At 41.4% G+C, this 20,539-nt stretch overlaps 1 protein-coding gene across 3 annotated transcripts in view; it reads left to right on the top strand.

The window, feature by feature from the left end:
• The window catches only part of macrod2 (mono-ADP ribosylhydrolase 2), a 473,134-nt gene that overhangs the window by 442,083 nt on the left and 10,512 nt on the right, over positions 1 to 20,539 (top strand). The window contains exons 12-15 of one of the 3 annotated variants that reach the window (XM_033612904.2): positions 1,956 to 1,994; positions 2,416 to 2,460; positions 5,037 to 5,183; positions 6,598 to 6,663. In XM_033612904.2, the coding sequence (XP_033468795.1) occupies positions 1,956 to 1,994; positions 2,416 to 2,460; positions 5,037 to 5,183; positions 6,598 to 6,663 (297 nt within the window). Of the gene's footprint in view, positions 1 to 1,955; positions 1,995 to 2,415; positions 2,461 to 5,036; positions 5,184 to 6,594; positions 6,664 to 20,539 lie in introns of all 3 variants that reach the window. The other 2 variants (XM_033612903.2, XM_033612905.2) reach the window with 2 other exon arrangements.

The raw sequence follows: 20,539 nt of genomic DNA, 5'->3' as shown, positions 1-20,539 counted from the left end.
GCTGCACAATAGCCATTGTATAGCATGTTCCCTTATTGGTGTCATGGCTTTCATTTACTCAATTTGTCCCAAATGTCATTGGTTTATTTGTGTGTCTGTGTGTGTGTCTAAGAATATGCGAGAGTGAGAAAAGGGGCGAGGAGGGTGGGGGTAACAGATATGATGCAGGGATTAAATTTGTTTTATGTTCAACTGAAATCTGTCTTTGGTGTATACACTGGACAGATTTTGACATGTTTTTTGGGTAGATTAGTTAGGCAGATACTTTCATGACAGTTTAAGGTTGGTTAGCCAGTATGATGTCTGTATGTAGGCTACAGTATGAGTGTCATTCTTCAGTGTAGAAAACAAGACCCCCTCGTCAAATATGTTTTCATGGATTAGATGAAACATGATACTTGTAAGCATCATGTTAATAGTTCAAGTTCACAGTATTATATTCACTATACTATAATATACGATACTATACTACAATCGTTTGCATGGTAAACAGTACAATGTTACCTGCTAATGTCAACGTGCTAGCATTGTCACTGTATGCGTGCATTTAAGTACTGGGTTTCCTAAACATTCATTTATTTGTGGCAGGCTACCACAATTAAAACATATGCCGCCACATTCCACAATTCGGTTATTATTTGCTCCACAGATGGAGAGCCCAGGCAGAGCAGCAGAACATCAGACGCAGTGAAAAGTGAAACTTAACTTTCAGTGCGGTGGTTCTAAAGTTTCCTGTCACTAACAAACAGCTGCTTCTCTCGTATATCGATCTGATCTGATCTGATCAGCTGTGATCGGCTCAATTGATGAGTTATTCACCCCACAACTCAAAACTCCACAAATGCTGTTGAATTGAAAAAAGCAAAGTTCTGCTTGCGCTGCCTTCAAGGACCTGCAAAAATTTCCAAATTTAGAGAGGGGACACAGACTAATACAAGGACATACACTGAAGCATGCTAATGTTAGCATTTAGCTCAAAGTACTGCTGTGCCTAGCGACAGGCTGATAGAGCTGCTAGCATGGCTGTAGACTCCTTTAAGGCCCAGACACACCAAACAGACATCAAAGAACTAGTGGCTCAAAGACTGACTGTTGTGTCACCTCACATCGCCTGGGTCACAGACACAAAGTTGCACTTAAACACACTGCAAAGACCACAGCCAATGGCCAACTAGCATGTACATTCTGCACCTGCCTGAGAGGAAGTAACTCAAAACCAGCAGCCGGTGGTAGTCTCTTGATTTCACCCCCTCTTGATTTTAGCAGTTTACTTTACTTTGTTTACTTTCCTCACTTCCATGGCACTTCTCACGCACTGAGCTCAACTGCCAGTTGATTTTTCTCACTGATTGGCTTTGCCACCTCTGATGCCTAATCAACATGCTTAATTGGCCAAAAACAGCCAACAAGGGCCAACTATTGCCAGTGGTACGGGGCACACCCCAAAAACAAAGGTGGCAGAAGCTCAGATGGCCCACTGTTGGCTTGATGTGTCAGAGCCCTTACTCTGGATCCACTCTTCGTACCTAGTTCCTACTGATACACATGTGAAACACTTTATATTAAAACAGTAATACTTCTGTAACCCTTCAACAACTGAAGTTCAAAGCTGGCAATGTAAGACAAGTAAAGCTAATAAAGTAATTGTTGTATTTCAAACAAAAGGAGTTGTTATTTGCAAGTGCAGTAGTAGGTTTCCCTAGCAGTACCTTAGACCATGGATAGAATACACTATGTAAAAAAAAATACATTGTGAATGTGAGGCAAGTGTAACAGGGGACAGTTAGTAAACATTTTAAAATGTGGTGGCAGCTCTCACAAGATGAATCCTTTGCCTAGAGATGAACAGTTTGTGATCATCAGTATGACTGGTGGCGTTGCTTTTCAAATTTGAACGACTGGCATTATTTCCATGTGAGTGTTTGGCTGATGATTCCTCTCCCTCCTTTTTTCAGGTAAAGAGGAAATAGGTGACGAAGAAGAGGGTGACGATGGTAATGTAACTCCACGGACCATTAACACATGTTCTGAGCCCCTCGGCTCTACCAGTGCTTCTTGATGTCATTTGTCATCAAAAATTGAATTTTCGAGTCGCTCCAATTCAGTCTTTCCATCCTGTGTGCCACCACTAACAAAAAAAAAAACTCTCTTATCACAGAAGCATGGAACAAAGAAATCCCTTAATTATGTATGGTTTTAGAAGTGACATTCTTTTCCCTTCTTTTTTGTCACTTAATTTATGCATGTCTTTGTGGTTCCATTGCTCTCATACTGCTGTACAAAGAAAAAGCTACACAAAGAGATGGAATGAAAAGGCTGTTTGAGGTGATATCGGAAGCCAAGTCAATTCAACTCCAGGCAACAGCACTGAGCTCAAATGTTTTCCACTCTTTTGAATTCCTCTTCTGTCTCTAGATGTTCCGGGAAATGAAGACGTGGAGATGGCGAGTCAAAACCCAGGTACAGTACAGTTACAAGCCAAGGCTCCTGTATGGACCAGGGGTGTGATTACGTGTTATTGTCAGTGTGCAGATTGCCACCACTCTATGCATCACTCACCGAGAGGGACGGATTGCACATCGATCTGACTCTTATCTCTGGAAAAGAGCTGACCAACATGCAGCTCATTGCTCTGGTTTTCACTTAAGCTCGGAGTTTGATTTAAGATCTAACCTGATCAGTCTTGTTAGCAGCGGAGGAATAACTAGTATACAAAGCTCTGAATGCATCTGTACGGGCTGGATGAACAGACCATGAAACTCTGATATGTTTTGTTGCGCTGACAGCGAGGGCCTTAAGTGAATTGAGAGTGTGTGCGTGTGTGTGTGTGTGTTACAGAGAGGCAACCATTAACTTTGAGCAAGAACCATTTCTCTTTCTCCGAATATCCTCTGTGCTGCTGGTATATAATTAAGATTCTGCATTTGCATACTGGCAGTGAGCAGCGCCTCGCCTCTCCTCTGTTTTTGTTTTATTCAAATCCCATCCCATTGACAAAGATTTGACAGATAGAGCCTCTCTGAGCATGAATTTTGTAGATATTCTATGAGAGAGTTATAGCAAATGCAGCCCTGGGATGCTATCCAAAACCTGAGATATGTAATTACTTTCTCATGAGACACAAACAGAGAGGTAGGAGCTAGGAGGAGCAAAGATATACAATATAAAACAACACCTGCAGACTAATTCAGCCAAAAATACAGCAGTTGCATAATTCTGCTTTGTGTGTGTGTGTGTGTGTGTGTGTGTGTGTGTGTGTGTAGCATGTGTGTGAGCGTGTGTGTGTGTTCTAGGTGAAAACCAGAGACCACAGATCGATATGTTATTCAATAATGTAGTTGTGGTTAATTTGTAAAATATAACCTTTGCACACAGACCTTTATTAGCACTTTTACTTGCTGTGAGTATTCTGCTCCTTCACATTTCGCTTTGTATTATTCCATTTACACACATTTTGTTCATTATCTTGTACATATTTCAGCACTACTTTCCCTCCAAATGATAGAAACCACCACCCTAGCAAACACCAGCAGTCTCACGACCACTAAGTGACACCCTCATAACACCAACCATTACATGTTTTTATATCCTGGACTATTGTACATCAGCTGCCAAACAACGCCCCTTAGCTGTTCTAAAATCACTGTAAAGCATGGCCTCTTGCGGCTTATTGCTTTCATAAAACAGTTACTAGATATACCTGGCAAAGTTTCATGAAATAAACACACAGCAACAAAAAATGCAATGATTTATTGTTAACGAATAATTATTCTTCCGCCAAGTAGTGTAGTCCTTTGGTGACATTTACTAGAATGGTTGTCAAGCAACACACAAAGTGACGTAGGGCTGGTGTAGGGCTGCTTTACAAAGCTATGGCAACATGGCGCCAAAGAAGTTTACCTGCATGAGCTCTAGTTTACCTAACATTATTAAAAAAAAAAAAGTCCTTGTCATGTTGAAGTCACATTATAACCAACCTTGGAACTTACTGGCTATCATCAGGAGACAATAAAGCTTCTAGGGGTGAGGACAAATATTGTGGGCTGATCTGGTGCAGCCAGTGAATATCTGGGCCAAGGCTAATCAAGCTATATAAAGTAACACTGTCAACTTACCCCATAGATAGTTGGTGTAGCTTGTCCGATTCTGATGGAGATAAAGGGACGGTGTATTGAGCAGCAGCAACAGCTGTCACTGGAAACAGTGGGTTTCCTCACTGTAGGATCTCTTGCCGGCATCTTTGTGTTTTTTTTTGGCCGCCACTATAAACCATTTTTGGGGGCGCCACTGGGGACCATCAGTTCCCACGTTAGAGACGTGTCTCATAATTGTCACAGTGTGAAAAGACTTTTGTGTCCATAGTATGCGTAGTACAAGTCTACACACACATTCCCCTCTTATTATCGACTTTTCCATGTCTCAGGCAGGACTGGGATTGGGATTGGAAGATGTTCCAGGGTCCAGGCTCTCAGGACTATACTCCAGTCGGAGACCACACACATTGAATGACAGCGGTGCATACTTCTACCTTTGACCGTTCTCATCCTGTTGAATGATACATGATTCATACTAAGCTGTTGTTGGCTGTTGTCCTCTTCAGCTCTGTATCACATATGATAGCAGGTGACTAATTGGGGCAGTAATACTGACGTTGTGTGGTAGCAGCTGTGTGTTTATAGAGTGTTTTATGACGGCTTTGAAAGCCTCAGCCAATCATAATCAAGGACAGGAAATATCGGTTTTATAGATCTACATTTAATACAATTTGTACAGCCTAAAGCAAGCACTTTTTCTTCTGAAACTGTGGCTTTTTAAAGTTTCTGACAGTTTACCCTTCTTTCCTGTCAGCCCCCGCGGTAAAGAACAACCTGTTGATGTGAAAATGTTTATGAGAGATTTCTGTCAGCATTATGACGTATGAGCTTGTTTTCTGCCATGTGTTACATGATTTAATTGTGAAGGCTTTAATTCCCTTTGCCTGAATTAATCCTTCAAAACGTACTTCATTTTATGTTTCGATGTTTGTGTGCCTCCAGATGAAAATTCAGGAAACGAGGAGCCAAATCAAGAAAAGGACAAAGATGAAAATGAAAACCAAGACAAAGATGACGATGTTGGCTTTGACAATGACGAAGAGAAAGAAGAAGACAAAGGCACTGACAACAATAAAGATGAGGACAAAGGTATGTACTCAGGGGTATATGTGTTTGGTTTTATTCTTGTACATCAAACACTTTGAGGTACACGAGTTGACAGTCACAAATATTCGTACCAAATTGAAAAAGGTTCAGGTGATGGTCTGATTTCCTGATAGTAATTGTATTTTATCACTGCATGTAGCAAAATATCCACAGGGCACTGAGGCAGTTAGATATGAATAAGTCAGTTCAATGTGTGAAACCCTGATGGCTGACATAATGACATCATAACAAAATGGAAACATTGATGTTTACATTTTTTGGTTTAGTGGCAGTCTAAAATTACACGGTTGGGAGATGGAACACTACAAATGCACAATAAGGGTGTTTTTTTATTTCTTGCTGTCAGTGTCTGAATCTATGCAAATTCATCTCTCTGCACAGAATGAGCAGAACCAAGTGAGGAGGGATTGGCTCGGAGTGTGTGCACTTTTACATACAATATTCCATCACTTGAGCCTCATAGTGCACACACTAAGCATACTAACATATACATAAAGCTGATCTCAATGACTATATTGACATGCACACTAACATACAACTATCATTCCAAATATGGCAATATTTGGTACAAGTAGTGGCAACAGCATATTCCTTTCAAATATTTGCAAATAGGCCTTTTTTGGAATAAAGCATTTTCTAATCAAGACATGTGGGGTACGCCAGTATCATTCAGGTTTTAGGACTATTGTCAGTGAAGATTCTCAGTCATCCAGGTCATGGTTATTGTAAGTGCTATATCGTTGGCAACTTTAGGACTATTCTTTGGACATGTATACAGGGCATTCGGAACTTGCATGTCAACTTCTTGTCTGTTTACAGTCAGCTCTGTTCGTTGTCATTGATGTGTTGTACACAAGCCAACTAGTCAACAGTTTGCAAGGATGTGGGGTAGCAATGCGTGCCCAAAAAAAGTCCACATTTCTGCTTGGAAGAAACACGCCTAAACATTAAGTTTGCTATCAACATGTTTTTTGGATATGTGCAAATATCGCAACACTGACCTTTTCAAGAAGGGGGCTTAAGGAATGAAAGGGGGGAAATGTGTTTTCACGGTCAAACAAGTCCGCCACCAGGGGAAAACTTTCACAAAATCCTATTTTGATCCAAAGAAGCAAAATGGCACAAGCGGCTACGACTTTTCTATATTTTGACGTGATAGATGATATGTTAGGACACGGAACATTAGTTGAATATTCTTTGCCATTAGCCATGTAAACAGCTTAGAAGGAACATTGAGTTTTTCAGAATAAGGGTATAAACCGGAATATTCTGCATGTTAACGTCACTGAAAACACAGCAGGTCATGGGGGGTGCAGTCACCTGTTTGCAAAGACACTAATGTCATGTGAATGTGTAGCACAACAAACATCAGAGGTTTGCTTCCTTTTTCCAGCAGAGGAAGAGCAGCCTGCTGCAAAGGCAGAAGACGACGACACAGCAAAGTCCACTGTGGAGATGGAAGGTAAGATCTGATTTGCTTGGATTTGATTTGATCTGATTTGATTTGATCTGATTGAGAGCTTCGCTGACTGACTTTCTATCAATGCGATTTTCTCGGTCAGCCTTGTGTATTTGTATACTTGTGAATTGAATTAGTATGGTCAGCGTTGTTTTTGTTGTCTGCTGTTTGTCAAAGTAGTTTTCTCCTGAAATCAATCTCAGCCTGTCTAAGATCCACTTCACCCATGCTACATCACTTTGTATGGGAAGTTCAAGGCATTGCAGGGGACCTCAGGGGGTATAACACATCTCTGGAAGCCACGACGGAGGTGCTGAGAACAGTCAATCATAGTAGATAAAAAAAATTGAGACTGACTATTATGTTGTAATGCATTGTTCTTTTCTGGGCAGAATAAAGCAGGCAGTGTTCAATATTATTTAATGTCAACACTTGAAAAATGTGTGTTTCATCATGGTACAATACTACACTGAATCTCTGAACAACAATATGATGCTTCCCATTATCTGCCTGGTGTTAGGTCGCCAACACTGTTTGAATGTTTCAGCAGGAGGTGAAATCAGATTGAAATGCTGACACAGACATGCCATGAGAATTTCAAAATATAAGGTGTAAATTAAAGATGACAATATGTAGTATCCAACGCCTGATATAACATATTCCTCTGTACCATAGACCTCCATTGTTTGCTATTTAAACACATAAATGAGCCAAACTGTTGCACAGGGTGACCTGTACCTTCAGTTTATATAGGCTGCATTCGGAAATACTCACTCTGAGTGCCGGAGCACACTCTGGCACAAACTGGGCCATTCTTAAATTTGAAGTTCTCGAACACCACACTGCCAGAGCAGCAGTGCGTTCTCTGGACACTCTGTCTGGGAGGACGGAGCAGCAGAGTGCCATGTGGAGTGAAAGTGTGATTAACTTAAAGGTTCATTAATTCATGAATAAGTAGAACGCTCTGTTTCTTTGAACAACAGCGCTCTCATTTTAGTGTAGAGTGTCAGATTGGATTTACGAATGCATCCTTAAGAGTCCGTTTCACCAACCTGCTGTTGTATTACTCATTAGAGCACCAAATGTGTATTAAACCATGGCTGAAAATAGTTGCCAACAAACACACTATTTACACTTGTTTGAGTAACATTTGCTGAAAACTTAAGTGCCCAACTGTTGTAGGAAATTCTAATACTTTTTCAAGACCATGTATATTTGTGACCTGTTTTTAAAACATTGCCACTTTCAGTAAGAACAAACTGGCTGGAGGCTCGGCAGAACAGACAGGGTAGGAAAGTCACAAAGTATTGAGAGACGGACTTACACATCGCTGGTTTTGGTCTTGTTGACAATAATACAAATATTGAATTATTAAGGCTAAAGAAAAGACAGTGTTTAGAGGAAATAAATACAAAGTTTTAAGGCAGGAAACTTTAAATTAGGTAATTTTCATCAGGTTGCCATATATTAGCCTTTATTTGCATTCAGCCAGTCCAGTTGAGCTCCATGATGAGGCCAGCCATTTTGTTTAGCTCTAACTTCTATTTCTGCATACCCCTCATTTATGTTCATTCATTGACCACATGGTATTATCCGTCTTTATTTATCCCCATTTTTCTCTTGCTCACATTGACACTGATTAAGGGTTTTTTCCTGGTGAAGTTGAGGGTTAGATTTGTGAGCCCCAGCCGCCCCTCTCCCACCACTACACTAACACAAAGGTCTGAGTCACTCCCTCACCTCCATTTCACTTTCTCTTTGACTGACATTCAATTAATTTAGGGTGAGAGTGAACATTCCAGTTAGATCTATCTGAGATAGCCTTCTCCATCCTCTCTGAAAAGCCATTGGAATACGTCCTACAAACACTGCAGGCTTTCCATCACTGGAAAGCTTCACTCCAGCCTGTTGATTGTGTCTTGCCTGAGCCCGCCAGTGTCTGTCACTGTCTAGGGTTACCATGGGCCGTGTACTGTGTGGTGGCACTGTCAAGCAGTAAACAGTGGTGTCATTCCTGATTGCAGGCAGATTGCATTTTGTATAGAGGAGCAGGGCCTTGGACAGAGTGCAGACTCAAACTGTCTCGGATATTGAATCTCATGCAGGCCAACACAGCCCGACTTAGCCACGCGTAACCAGCTATTCACAGGACAAGACCAAAATGATTCCCGAGCCAATACCCTTTATTAAAAATAATAACTGTAATCAGGCTGCCTGCTCATGGCTATAGAGGTTAAATCTGCTTCATTGAAAGGAGTAATAAAATGCCTCATAATGATGGGAGGAATGAGTAATGAATCAAACAATTTGAGGAGAGACGAACGTGAGGTTGCTACACATATATGCATACACCTAATCAGGAGTCAGTGTGGAGGTCTTACCTGGTGCCTTATTTTCTGTTTTCAACAGTCTTATACTCACAATCAAGTGGTAATTTGCGAGCACCAATAACTCAGGGATGGCGATATAATATGTTTTGTATTAACACACGCTGTTGGCTGTCTGATGTTGCGTTCAGACAAAAGAGCTTACCTTGATTGCAGGCAAGACGGAAAATGGTTTGTGGCAAATTTGTACATTTCCTAAACAAATGTATCCATTGTAGCAAATTCAAACCAATCAAACAAACTAATTTGAGCATTTGCTGAGCTTAATTTCTCCACAAGGACACACCTGTCTGCATTAATTATAAATATATGATATACTGAATTATTTATTTTTCCCTTTCTTTTGCCAAATTGCTAATAGTGGACAAAAAGAGCGATAAATCTGATGCTCTTAGACACAAGAGCAAGGACAAGAAATATAGAAAGAAGAAATGTGCTGCCTCTTTGATCCTAAAGTAAATGTTGTAAGAATAATTCTGTCTAATTTTGTTGTTGGGTTATTTGGTCAGCTGTGTGCACTGATTCATAGTATCTAAAATACTGTAGCTATATTGCATCAGTGGCTGTGGACACATTTGATTTCAAAATTACCAGCTTGAAAGCTTCTACTCCTTTGACCCGTTCATTATGTTGTTAATCGGTAAAGCCTCCTGTATGACGATGTTCACACTCCACATATTAGCGATCCTTCACCGTAGGATGTGTTATAGACAGACATGTCGCTACAGTGTTCTCAAATACCATCTTTCGCCTCCGCACATTTAAATCCACGTGCTCCCAGTTGTCGGCGATGTTTGTTGACAGCCTGCTGTTCTCACATAGCTCAATATTGCACATATGGAAGTGTTTATCACAGCTAAGCATCTCAGTCCCAGCTCAGTCACACTAAATAATACAAAGCTTGGTGTTTTATTCATTTTCACTATCGTCAGCATTATTACTTGTTAATGTAAGAATCTATTTATTCTGAGCACACCCCCTTATATTAGATGGAGATGTAGGACACTGCAGCACAGGTCATTTGCTGATGTTTTAACAGTTCATAGAACCAAACGATGCCATCTGTTGTTTACATAGCAGGTCTAAATATGCGGTTTTGTTCAAGTATTTAGTTGTGTTGTTCTTAGCTTTACAGATGACTTTAATTTAATGCAACATTATAAGCAACAAACAGTAGATATTCTAGGGATTTTATCGCTTTATAGTATCTGCATGGAGGAGAGATATGTAAGGAGGCAGGCAGAGGAGAGCTTTTGTATTTTAAAGCAGGCTCCGCAATATGTATTAGATATCTCCCTGCACAGGCAATGAGATCCTCCGTCTGATATCTGGGATTTTATAAAGGCTCCCTAAATTGAATCAGAATCCAAGCAGCCTTTATTTATGAATATTCATAACATACTTTAAAATGGAAATGGAAGCTGTATTTTTATTGTGTGTTTTTTTAACTATCTCTCCAGCAAGCCTTGTTCTGGTGACTTGTGAGAGTGGGCACCCGCTTCAGTAAGCTCATGTAGCATCCATAAATTAAAATAAGACTGTCTTTGCCTAAAGCAAGGAATAAATAAATCTGAGTTGTGAACAGAAATTGTTTTTCCTTCATGCATGTGTGATTCTCCTACAGGAGTCGATAGCTATCGTCTTGGCTTCAAAGGTAAGATTTAATGGCTGCGCAGATTCAATGCCACCGAGCGAACAGTGGCTCATCCTTCTTTACAATCAAACTTTGAGCAAATTTCTCTTGTAAAGCATTTGCATGTCATGCAGTGCACCAACACAAACCTGAATAAGGCATGTGAGACTGTTCTGTGACAGTATCTCCTATTACACTGCCACTCGGTTTAGTTTGTGCCTATTATCTACACAGCCTTTTTAAATGTGACCAAAAGGCAGTGCTGTTCCTATAATTCTGCTCTTCAATATATCCTTGAATATAAAGCACGGACAACCTTGCAATCGAGGGAGCCTGAATGTTCTTTATATTTTTCAGCCGTTGATAAAGCTGGCCTCTGGTAGAGGCCGACTGCGGGATGAAAGCAGCTCCTTGACTATGGAAGGATGCTACAGAGAATAGTTTAGAGGGGTGGTCTCTACCTAAGCATGGCTGGGTGCAGAGCAGACAGGCGAGTACAAACTGTAATGGCACACTAAAGCCAGGAAAAAGGGACCCTGCAGGGGAGATGGAGAGAAAGAGGATGGAGAGACAGACAGACCCAGCAGGCCATCACAACAATCTCAGTCTCAACACAGCAGAGAGACGAGGCACCATTACATCAGCCCAGAGGCTGTTGGAGCTGACATTCCCACTGCTCATCTCTCCCTTGATTTTTCTTTGTTTCCTTTTCTCTCCTTAGACCTGTTGTGTTGTTAAAGGAAAAAACATCACAGCAGCACAAGTAAACTCCAGTTCACACTCATTATCCAAGTTTTCACTTGTTTATGGTTTCTTTATTGTCTTGATTTCTTGACTTTCTCTCTCCAAATGTTTTTTCCCCCCATGGTAGCCAGGGTGTTTTAAGTATAGATGGCTGTGAGTGCTTTATTTAGCGCTGTGACTGTGCCACAACCGCTCGCAGCTCACTGTATGTGAAGCTCTGAGCAGAAAGCCCAGCTGCATCCACAAGTGCCATATGGTGCCCAAAAACAACATGCACATCATGTACCCACCTCTCTCCCTTGTACAATCGGAAAAACAATAATAATAAAAAAAAAAAAACAGCATCAAAATGGAGGTGCAACAAATCCCCCTCTAACAACTGTTATGAGAATTGTTGTTATTCTCTTGTTTGCGAATGTTATTTGGGGGATGTTATTGATTTCTATGTATTTTACTCCCTCGGTGGTACAGCTTGAGTGTAACATAACAACAAGCCGACATAAATGGCTCTTCTGAAATCCAGCAGACTTGCCATTGGCAATATCAGGGTACACACAAAGCTATCACAGCACAGTGACCCTGTGTGGTCGCTCTTTTTATTTTAAAGCGTCAAATACAAAGAGTGGGATTTCTTAGTAATCCACTGCAAATCAAAAGACCCTTTTCCTTCTTTTTAACAGCTTGAATAATTTATCCCAGAATTCATTGGTATATTCCTCTCAGAATTTGTTGTTACTGAAGTGCGCTTTGCATTCATGTTCCTTTGTCTTAGCAAAAAGGATTTGAAGCTTTGCTTAATTGGTTGTTTTGTGACCCTTTGTCTTCGCCTTTTGTGAACAATGGGATACTGGTGATGTAAATCTAATTCTGGAGAGCAATGCAGTCTTTCCTGTGGCTAAGAGTTGTCAGCACACAATTAACTTTTGGCATAACATTGTATACTGTAACACTGAGTGGCTCCTCAGGGAGCAAGCTGCCACTGGTTGAAGACATTAGGCTATGCTTGTGTTTTATAGCTTTTTTTGATTTGCTTTGTTAATGTTAGGTCACTGAATATCAAATCGAGCCAATTTCTTGGTGATTTCAATATGAAAAAGTTTGACTTTTTATAATCCCTTGGAGTGTGAGGGTCCTTTCACACCCGCCTCATTAAGTGTGAAAGTCCGCCGGACTTTTGGATTTTTCAATTTGATCCAAACCAAAATACAAGTGTGAAACCTCCCTCAGTCCAAACAGCTGGAACTTGTTCCGGTGAAAAGAGATTGTCTTGGTCCAGATCAAACTGAACCATCCATGGTTTGGTTTCTTTCTGGTGTGAAAACATTTTTTGAATGGTTTGGACTTTCAGACCAATTACAGGACGTTTTGGCAGGGTGTCGTCAAGTGATGAGAGTACTGTAGTGCCTCAGTGTGGTGTGTGTGTGTGTGTGTGTGTGTGTGTGTGTTTGTGTTTGTGTGTGTGTGGTTTAGTGACGGTGGCTACGCTCAGAGCAGACAGGTGTTGGCGATTGGAGCGGGGGAGAAATTAACAGTAAAGTTGTCAAGTGGTAGTAAATGTACAATGTAGGTTTTGGTTAGTCCATGAACAACACAACATAACAAAATGAGCCGCTGTAGCACATTTGGAGAGGAGGAGACGACTTTGTAAACAGTCAGCTGGAAAAGACACTCAGACACTTTTTAATTATTTTCTAAGAGGATGAGAATGAGGAGTTACAAGAGGATGGCAGAGCACATCTATAAAACAGTCAATGTCAAGTACAGTGAGGCACAGCTTACGTAGATAATGACAGCAGGATATATGTCATGTATAATTATTTTGTGTGCTTGCATAATTGCCATGTGAAACCAAAACTAAGCGCATCAAATGTACAATGTAACATAAAATGCAAACCTTGGTTCACATCTTGGGTCTGACTTTAAGGTGTGAAAAGACCCTGATTGAATTTGGTTCTTTGCCATCATTCCTCAGCACAGTGCCCTGTGTCATCTTGTAATGTCGTCTTATTGATAGTTATAAAGCACTCTGTTTATTTGGCTGGAGCTGGAGAATAGACCAACAATGTGCACAATGTCCATTATGTTGGTCACCTCTGGCCCAGAAGCTTGCCTCAAAGAGACGGGGCCTCATCTAACAAGCTACAAGGGACACACTTTTTCTGTCCTCCTTTGAAGCTCCTCTTTTGATTAGCTCTCTTATCCTGTCCCCATCCCTCTGTTTGCTTCACAGAAATGGTAAATGAATCAACTCTGAGCAGAGTGAGAATTTGTCAGCCAGCAGAGATGCAACAAATGTGTGTTTGAAAAGTCCTGAACACATTTTAATCTCTGTCAGACACACATACTTTAAAAACAGACACGCATACACACGAAGACACTGACTGATGAGTGATCTCTGTATGGGTTGCCTGTCTCCTGGAGGCAGTGAGAAAGATTTGATGGTAGCTACTTCAGTTAGAAAAAGGGAGCAGTGAGATACTGACAACAATGGTCTTTGAGACTCAAGCATGACAGTCGGGGTTTTTAGTCTTTGGATTGCAAATGTCACTCACTCGAATTTTCAGATATTGACCCCTTTTTCTGATCTCTCCAAGTTCACCCAAAAGGCACTGAGGGTATGATGCAACAAGATACAACACAACATAACAAAGCTGCAACATTTACTCCATAAACTGATTTGTTGATCAACCAAAAAACTGCCAACTGATTTGATGAACTTTTTTTTACAAAGGGTTTTTTTGTAAGCAAAAAACGACTGAGAAATGGATGGATCCGTCTTCTCAAATTTAGGAATTTGCTGCTTTTTTTTTTTTTTGGTCTTAACATAATAGTAAACTGAATATTTACACATATACATATGAACACTGTTGGCTGGACTAAATGAATCAATAAAATAGTGGGCAAATTCATCAATAACAAAAATGGTCATTAGTTACAGCCCACTGATATCAGTTTTGATTGACACCTATTTCCTGGTAACTAACCAGTTAATTTTTGAGGAAAAACAGGTAAAATTACATGACATACAAGAGATCTCTTCTTTTAATCTGGCGCTTATTGACTTCAGTAAGCTTTAGCACCACATTTCGAAGCACTATCCAAAATTTTAATGTTTTGTGATATAAATCTCTACCTTTTATTTTATTTTCTGTTGGCATTGCTCGCTATGTTAATGTGCGGAAACTGGTTAGCCTTGGCCAATCGGGTCAGGTAGGAGCTAGCAGTGCAACTCATTGGCTATTACCACTAGAAACAGCGTCCCAGTGGTGGGACGGCATTCCTGCAAAAACATGGTGGTCACCCTTTGGTCTCACCTGGGTATCTACAGTGAGTACGTGGCTTCATTTTGAGCCACAAAACCCCTTTAACATTGTTAATTATGTAAGCACCACTAGCTGTGCCGACACTGCTAACAGTGCTAACAGAGTGATAACATCATTAACAAAGCTAGAAGGGACCAGCAACACTGGTCAGGACGGCAATACTAGAGGTTATGGCTGAATTTGTGGAACTGCTAGCTAGCTCCCACCGGACTCAGGTGGTCTGCAGTGCAGTGAACTGCTAAGCTGCAAAATAAACCAATAGATCGACGTGCAACCGATCAAAAATATTCTCAATTAACCGTTGACATCCCTATTGCAGCCCTTATGATATGATACACTTCAATAAATTAGGTCATGCTATGATAAGAAAGTGATACATTAGAATATTTTATCACAGAAAACACTTAATTGGACAATATTGGGGGAAAAAACAGCAACCGGCAGTGAAGTAAAATCATGTTTAAAAAAAATGTCACGATACTAATACCTAATACGTCTTCATTTGCTATGATAATGTCTCTATCAGTCTCTCACTATGCTGCTGACACATATACTTGGAGCTTCTATTGAGGTCTACCAATCAAGCTACTCTCTTGCTGACCTTTCAGTGTTAGACAGCTGCTCTGCCAGGGCTCGCAGCTTTCGTTGCAGTCTAGACGAGCACTTTGATTATATCGACCAGCCCGATCCATGATCTCCGGCGGAAAACCTTGAGCTGCCCAGAAGAAGCATCATTTCATAACTGCAAATCAGTCAGCTGGCCTGAGCCTTGTCCTGGATGGCACACAGACATCCAGGCCTGCCGCTCCTACACCTCCCTCCGCTGTGGTGTGTCCCATTTTAATGTATCGCAGGGGTTAGCCAGATCGCCTTCAGTCAGATTTACCAGTCCCCTGCAAGACTGTCTGTCTGTGCCTTGATATAGTAAACCACAATAGGTAGTGAAGACAGAGGTGGGCAGCTTCCTGCAGCAGGCCCGCTAGCTGTGTAGGGAGAGTCTAAAGATTATGTAAAGTAATTCAGCGAGTGATGAGAGAGGAGCAGGCCACCACTGACAGCAGGTTTAGCAGGTATGTAGGTCACACAGGGGGAGGCCTCTTTTGCATTTTTTCCCTTCCATGTCTATTTTTGTTTTGTCTCCCTCTCTCACTTCTCCACTTAATCAGTTATTCACTTACGCCTTTCATCTCAGGGTATCTCAGTGTTCTCGCTCTGTTTTATCTCCCTTTTTGTTTTGTGACAGACCACTGTGACTGTCTCACACTAACTTGGACAAAGTGGGGAACAGAAACGACTAAAGAAAAAGAGAGAGATTAACAATTGAGCAACATTTTAACTGACTTTCCTGTTTCTTTTCACTCTTGTTTTGTCTTATCAATGGGTTGCCAGTGGTCATTTTCCCATTGCTTTTTGCAACATATGTTATCAACTGTGCCCCGTCTCTTCTCTTGCCATCTCTCTCTGCCCTCTAATCAGCTTCACTTTCTCTGAGTTGTAGCTCAACCCCAAAGCAGATGGTGTCCTGTTCTCTTTTCAGTCATTCAGAGTACTCTGTGTTTTCTCATCTTGTCAAGCATGGCCCAAGCCTGTGTAATGAGCTTGGGCCTTTTCAGCCTGTTTAGGGGACCCTGACCCAACTTGGAGCCGCCCCACTACAGCCACCACTGCAAGGTTACCCAAACCCGCAGGGGAGCTCAATGCTACTTAGTGTCCACAACCCCTCGGCCTTTTCTTAGGGAGAAGAAAGGCGGAATATTAATGAAGACTCTTGGCTTTTCAGGAGGATAGCAGTATAGAGGGGCGGACGCAGTGTTTATTGAGCAGGCTTGTTTTCGTCTCCCTAGCCTGCAGGTCACAGCTCAGTGCTCTTTAATTGGCTCAGATTGTCAGACAGTGTTCCATCTCATAGCAAAGAAAACTCCAGCTATCAAATACTGACCCCCACTCTTCATAAAATCCTTTTTTTCCTGTTTTGAGAGTGGCAGCTCATGCAGCTAAGCTATTTCCACAAGCCTGCACTACAAACTTAACATTAACATATGAAAATGGGCTGCTTTCCACATTTACCAGCTCATTAGTTCTTTTGGTCGGGCACTTGTTGAGTTCCACCCGCTCCTGTTTTGCTGGAGCACGGAGATGTCTTTAATTATCTTTGCAGAAGGCATATCAGCCCCAAAGCTATTAGTCCATGCAAAGTTCAATGAGGGGCTCTTTGATACTTGTTTAATATACATGGCCCAATGCAGACAAGGCCCACGTCCCACACAGACCACCCAGTTTACATGCTGAAATGAATTCTGCTCTCATCTCCTGAAAGCAATGGAGCTTCTCAATTGATACTGCTATTGACCTTGACATTTTCTGTTTTATTCTCTCAAGATGAAATGCTGTTGAGGAAGGAGCAGCCCTTCGCCTGTTTCATAAAAGCCGCAGAAACCAAAGACCTTTACCAGATACTTGATCAAATCAAGCAAAGTAGACACACTTGATGCAATCGGTGAAAGAGATTCAGTCTAATGTTTTTCAGATGTTGTGCGTTTAATTTTAGGAATACTTCAGTGGCTCATTAAGCAAAAGATATTGAGCAACTATTGGGAAGTTAAAGAATAATGGTTGTCAGCTGCTCCCAGACTGAGATTGTGATGGGTCGTTTTCATTGTTTGACTGGGGGCAGCTGGACACCTGTGTGAGCTGGCTGAGATCAAAGCTCCAGGACCTGTTCAGACACAGCAGACCAGCCCACCTCACCACGCCATGGTTTGGGGATCAAATGAACAGAAGAAATTCTCCTGGGGAACTGACACTGTAGGGCGCAGACACTTCTACACCTCCATCGATTTTTATTCTTTCACTGCTCAAGAAAAGAGGATTTGAATTAAAAGACAGTGAGATGTCCTGTGGCGGAGGGACAAAAGGAACCTCCTGTTCTGCCCAAGGCTCCTGTCTGGAACATTAAGCAGAGACGGTTTCCCATGCTGCCATGTGGGTGACCCACAGGGACAGCCTCCCCTGTGGGCTGACCGCGCTAGAATGACAAGAACATTAAAAGTGGTGTGGAGGCAGAACTGCTGCTGATCGTGACAAATGCTCTCCAAGGAAGAGAAATAATGAGAAAACAGACACAGAAGCTACAGCGACTCAAATGTGTATTTCATTTATTAACACAATACTTTTAAATCTTAACTTGCCATTGCTATCTAGTTGCAAATGCAATTTCTATCATGGTTGAATGTTGTGGTGCAGTACACCAATGCTGACCAACAAAACGCTAACTACCTCTTGTCTAATAAATGAATGGAAGGTGGGGGGATGTAATTTTCTGCTTGTCTGCATACGAGGGTGACTTATGCCCAACTCTCTTCCTTCCTCTCCCCACTCTGATGTGTGAAGATGTGAGCGCGCACACACACCGACACACACGTATGCTCATCCTCCCTCTTGAGCTTCTGATGGGTTTTCTCTCCAGGATGTTTTCACTAAACTTCTGAAAGGCTGAAGTGACAAGAAAAGTTAAAGAACGTAAAAGTTCACCAAATGTTTTCAATGTTTTTAATCTCCTGCGTGGCCTCTGTTGGCTTGTAAATGAATATGTCATGAGATTTCACATCATCACGATAACAGATTATAATTCAATACTGTGCAAAAAATGCAGATCAGGTACCTTTTAAACCCTCATTACCAGGCGCCCTCACTGAAGATGTCTGTCTTCATGAAGAAATTTCATGCATGCTTAAGTGTAATCCAGGAGATATATATGGCCCTGTGATATCTGTGATATGGAAAACATAGATAGTATCTAATTTGGTAATAGAAATGGAATCAACTGTAAAACAAGGAATTTAATGGAATTGGCCAAAATGCTGATGCAGTCTGTAAAAAAATCAGGGTTTTCTCCACCATCATCGGCATTTTTTGGTTTTGGTGTCATTTACAAACATGTTGCTCTTGTCCTCTGCTCTCTGTGTTGAAGTTTCACCGAGGGCAGGGCTCAGTTCCTCCACACACACACACACACACACCGGGGCCAGTAAATCAGCCAAGTTGATCAGGCCAGTGCTCAAAAGAAGTTTCTTAAAAACAAGTAGAGTTTGCTGTGCTCTGCCTGGCTGCAGACTTTTCCTTGGCCAGCGAAGCTAGGTCGTCTCCTAGCATCTCCATTGTCAAACCAGCTGCTGCTAAAACTGGAGTGCCCCCATATTCTGACTTTTATGGTAAATGCATCCATACGGCCAAAGATGCTCATGTGACTACGTCCGCTTTTTGAAATAAAGAGCATATAAAAAATACATGTATATGCAAATGAGATTAATTAGGCTAGATTCTATTTACAGGATGTGTAAAACATGTTACCTGCTTCCTTCTCCACTAAACTGTGAGGAAAATTATTTTGTTCTTTGATGTTGGGTTGTTGAAAGAAAATTGTTGGACCCTGCAGTCATGTGGAAGAGGCCCTCTGAGACGAGTCATCCAAAAACTGAGGAATTCAACACTAACAGCTACATTTAGAGCAGAGCAATGTGACGCTTAGATGTGAAGCACTTTAATTTACAAAAGGATTGACTGTTTTGTTTTATGACTGTATTGAAGCACTTGCTTTGATTCAAAAAATAGTGCAATGTTGTGTTACATCACATTCCTGAATATTCATTAAATTTCTAACATTTTCTTATTGAATTGAAATTATTCATGAACAACATGAGCAGTCACAAAATGTGCTTGAATCTTAAAATATAAAATTCAGAAAATTTAAAATGGAAAACCCAGCATTTGGGGAAAAAAAATATAAACGTATTTCAAGGGGCCATAGATATATAAACTGTTGTGTGTGAGATGGCTAGAGTGTTTTATGCCCTCTGTCTCTAGACACCCACAATAATCTAGGCAGTATACAAATTGTGTTACCATGCGTACTGGTAATTTACATACCAAAACTGAGAGTGGGAGACACTGTCAAGGACCCCTCAGGGTCCCGGCTTTAAGAACCACTGGTGTAAGCTGTCTAGTTTCCTGCTGAGGGAGTCAATTCGGTCGACTGTTTTTCTCTTTTCCTTATCAGCCCTCTGTGGACTGTGCCTCTCCTTCACCAGAACCTTGACAGAGGCCCGTTTTTCTCTCTACCCCCATCTTGTTTATGTGTTTACCACAGCAGACTCACATCCTCCCCTAAATGATAGCCCCTTGACTGTCAGCACACAGCAGTCAAATTAGAGAGCAGGACATACCCACGTTGCTGTTCCCTCTGAGCCTCAGGCAGCCAGGGGAGACTGGGGCCACAATCAATTGAAATTCTAAGCTTTATGCTTTTGTCTTGATCAGTGCTGGATATTAGAGGAAGAGGATGCTATCCTAGTACCCAGACTGTGTTGTTATTACCTGAGAGAGAGGAAGAAAGAAGCATCTGGAATGAGGCCAGTGCTTCAGTGAGCTCCTGCTGCTTCACACAGGCATGCTATGCTAGCTCATATGAAAATGCAGACATGATGGAGGCTGTGTTCCGACACGAGTCGCAGCATCAGGCACGTTCCACATGTCCCACCATCAGCTTTAATATCTGCACCGTGATCGTGTGGAATGCAGGCCATATCATTTCACGTGTATGCATAATTTATTACATTACTTGACGCCATACGCCTGACTCTTGAACATATGTGGTACATCGTGTGTGAACATGTTTCCTGTCAATTTATGCCATTACCGTGATGATTGGAATCTGTTGGTAAATCTGCTCCTCTGATTAATAATGAAGCAGAATATATTAAAGGATAATTCAGGGTTGGTTCTTGTTCTTAGGG

This window comes from Epinephelus lanceolatus, chromosome 17, assembly GCF_041903045.1.
Source record: "Epinephelus lanceolatus isolate andai-2023 chromosome 17, ASM4190304v1, whole genome shotgun sequence".
Classification (NCBI taxonomy): domain Eukaryota; kingdom Metazoa; phylum Chordata; class Actinopteri; order Perciformes; family Serranidae; genus Epinephelus; species Epinephelus lanceolatus.
Note: the sequence above shows the minus strand (reverse complement) of the source record. Positions and strands in the feature narration are given on the sequence as shown.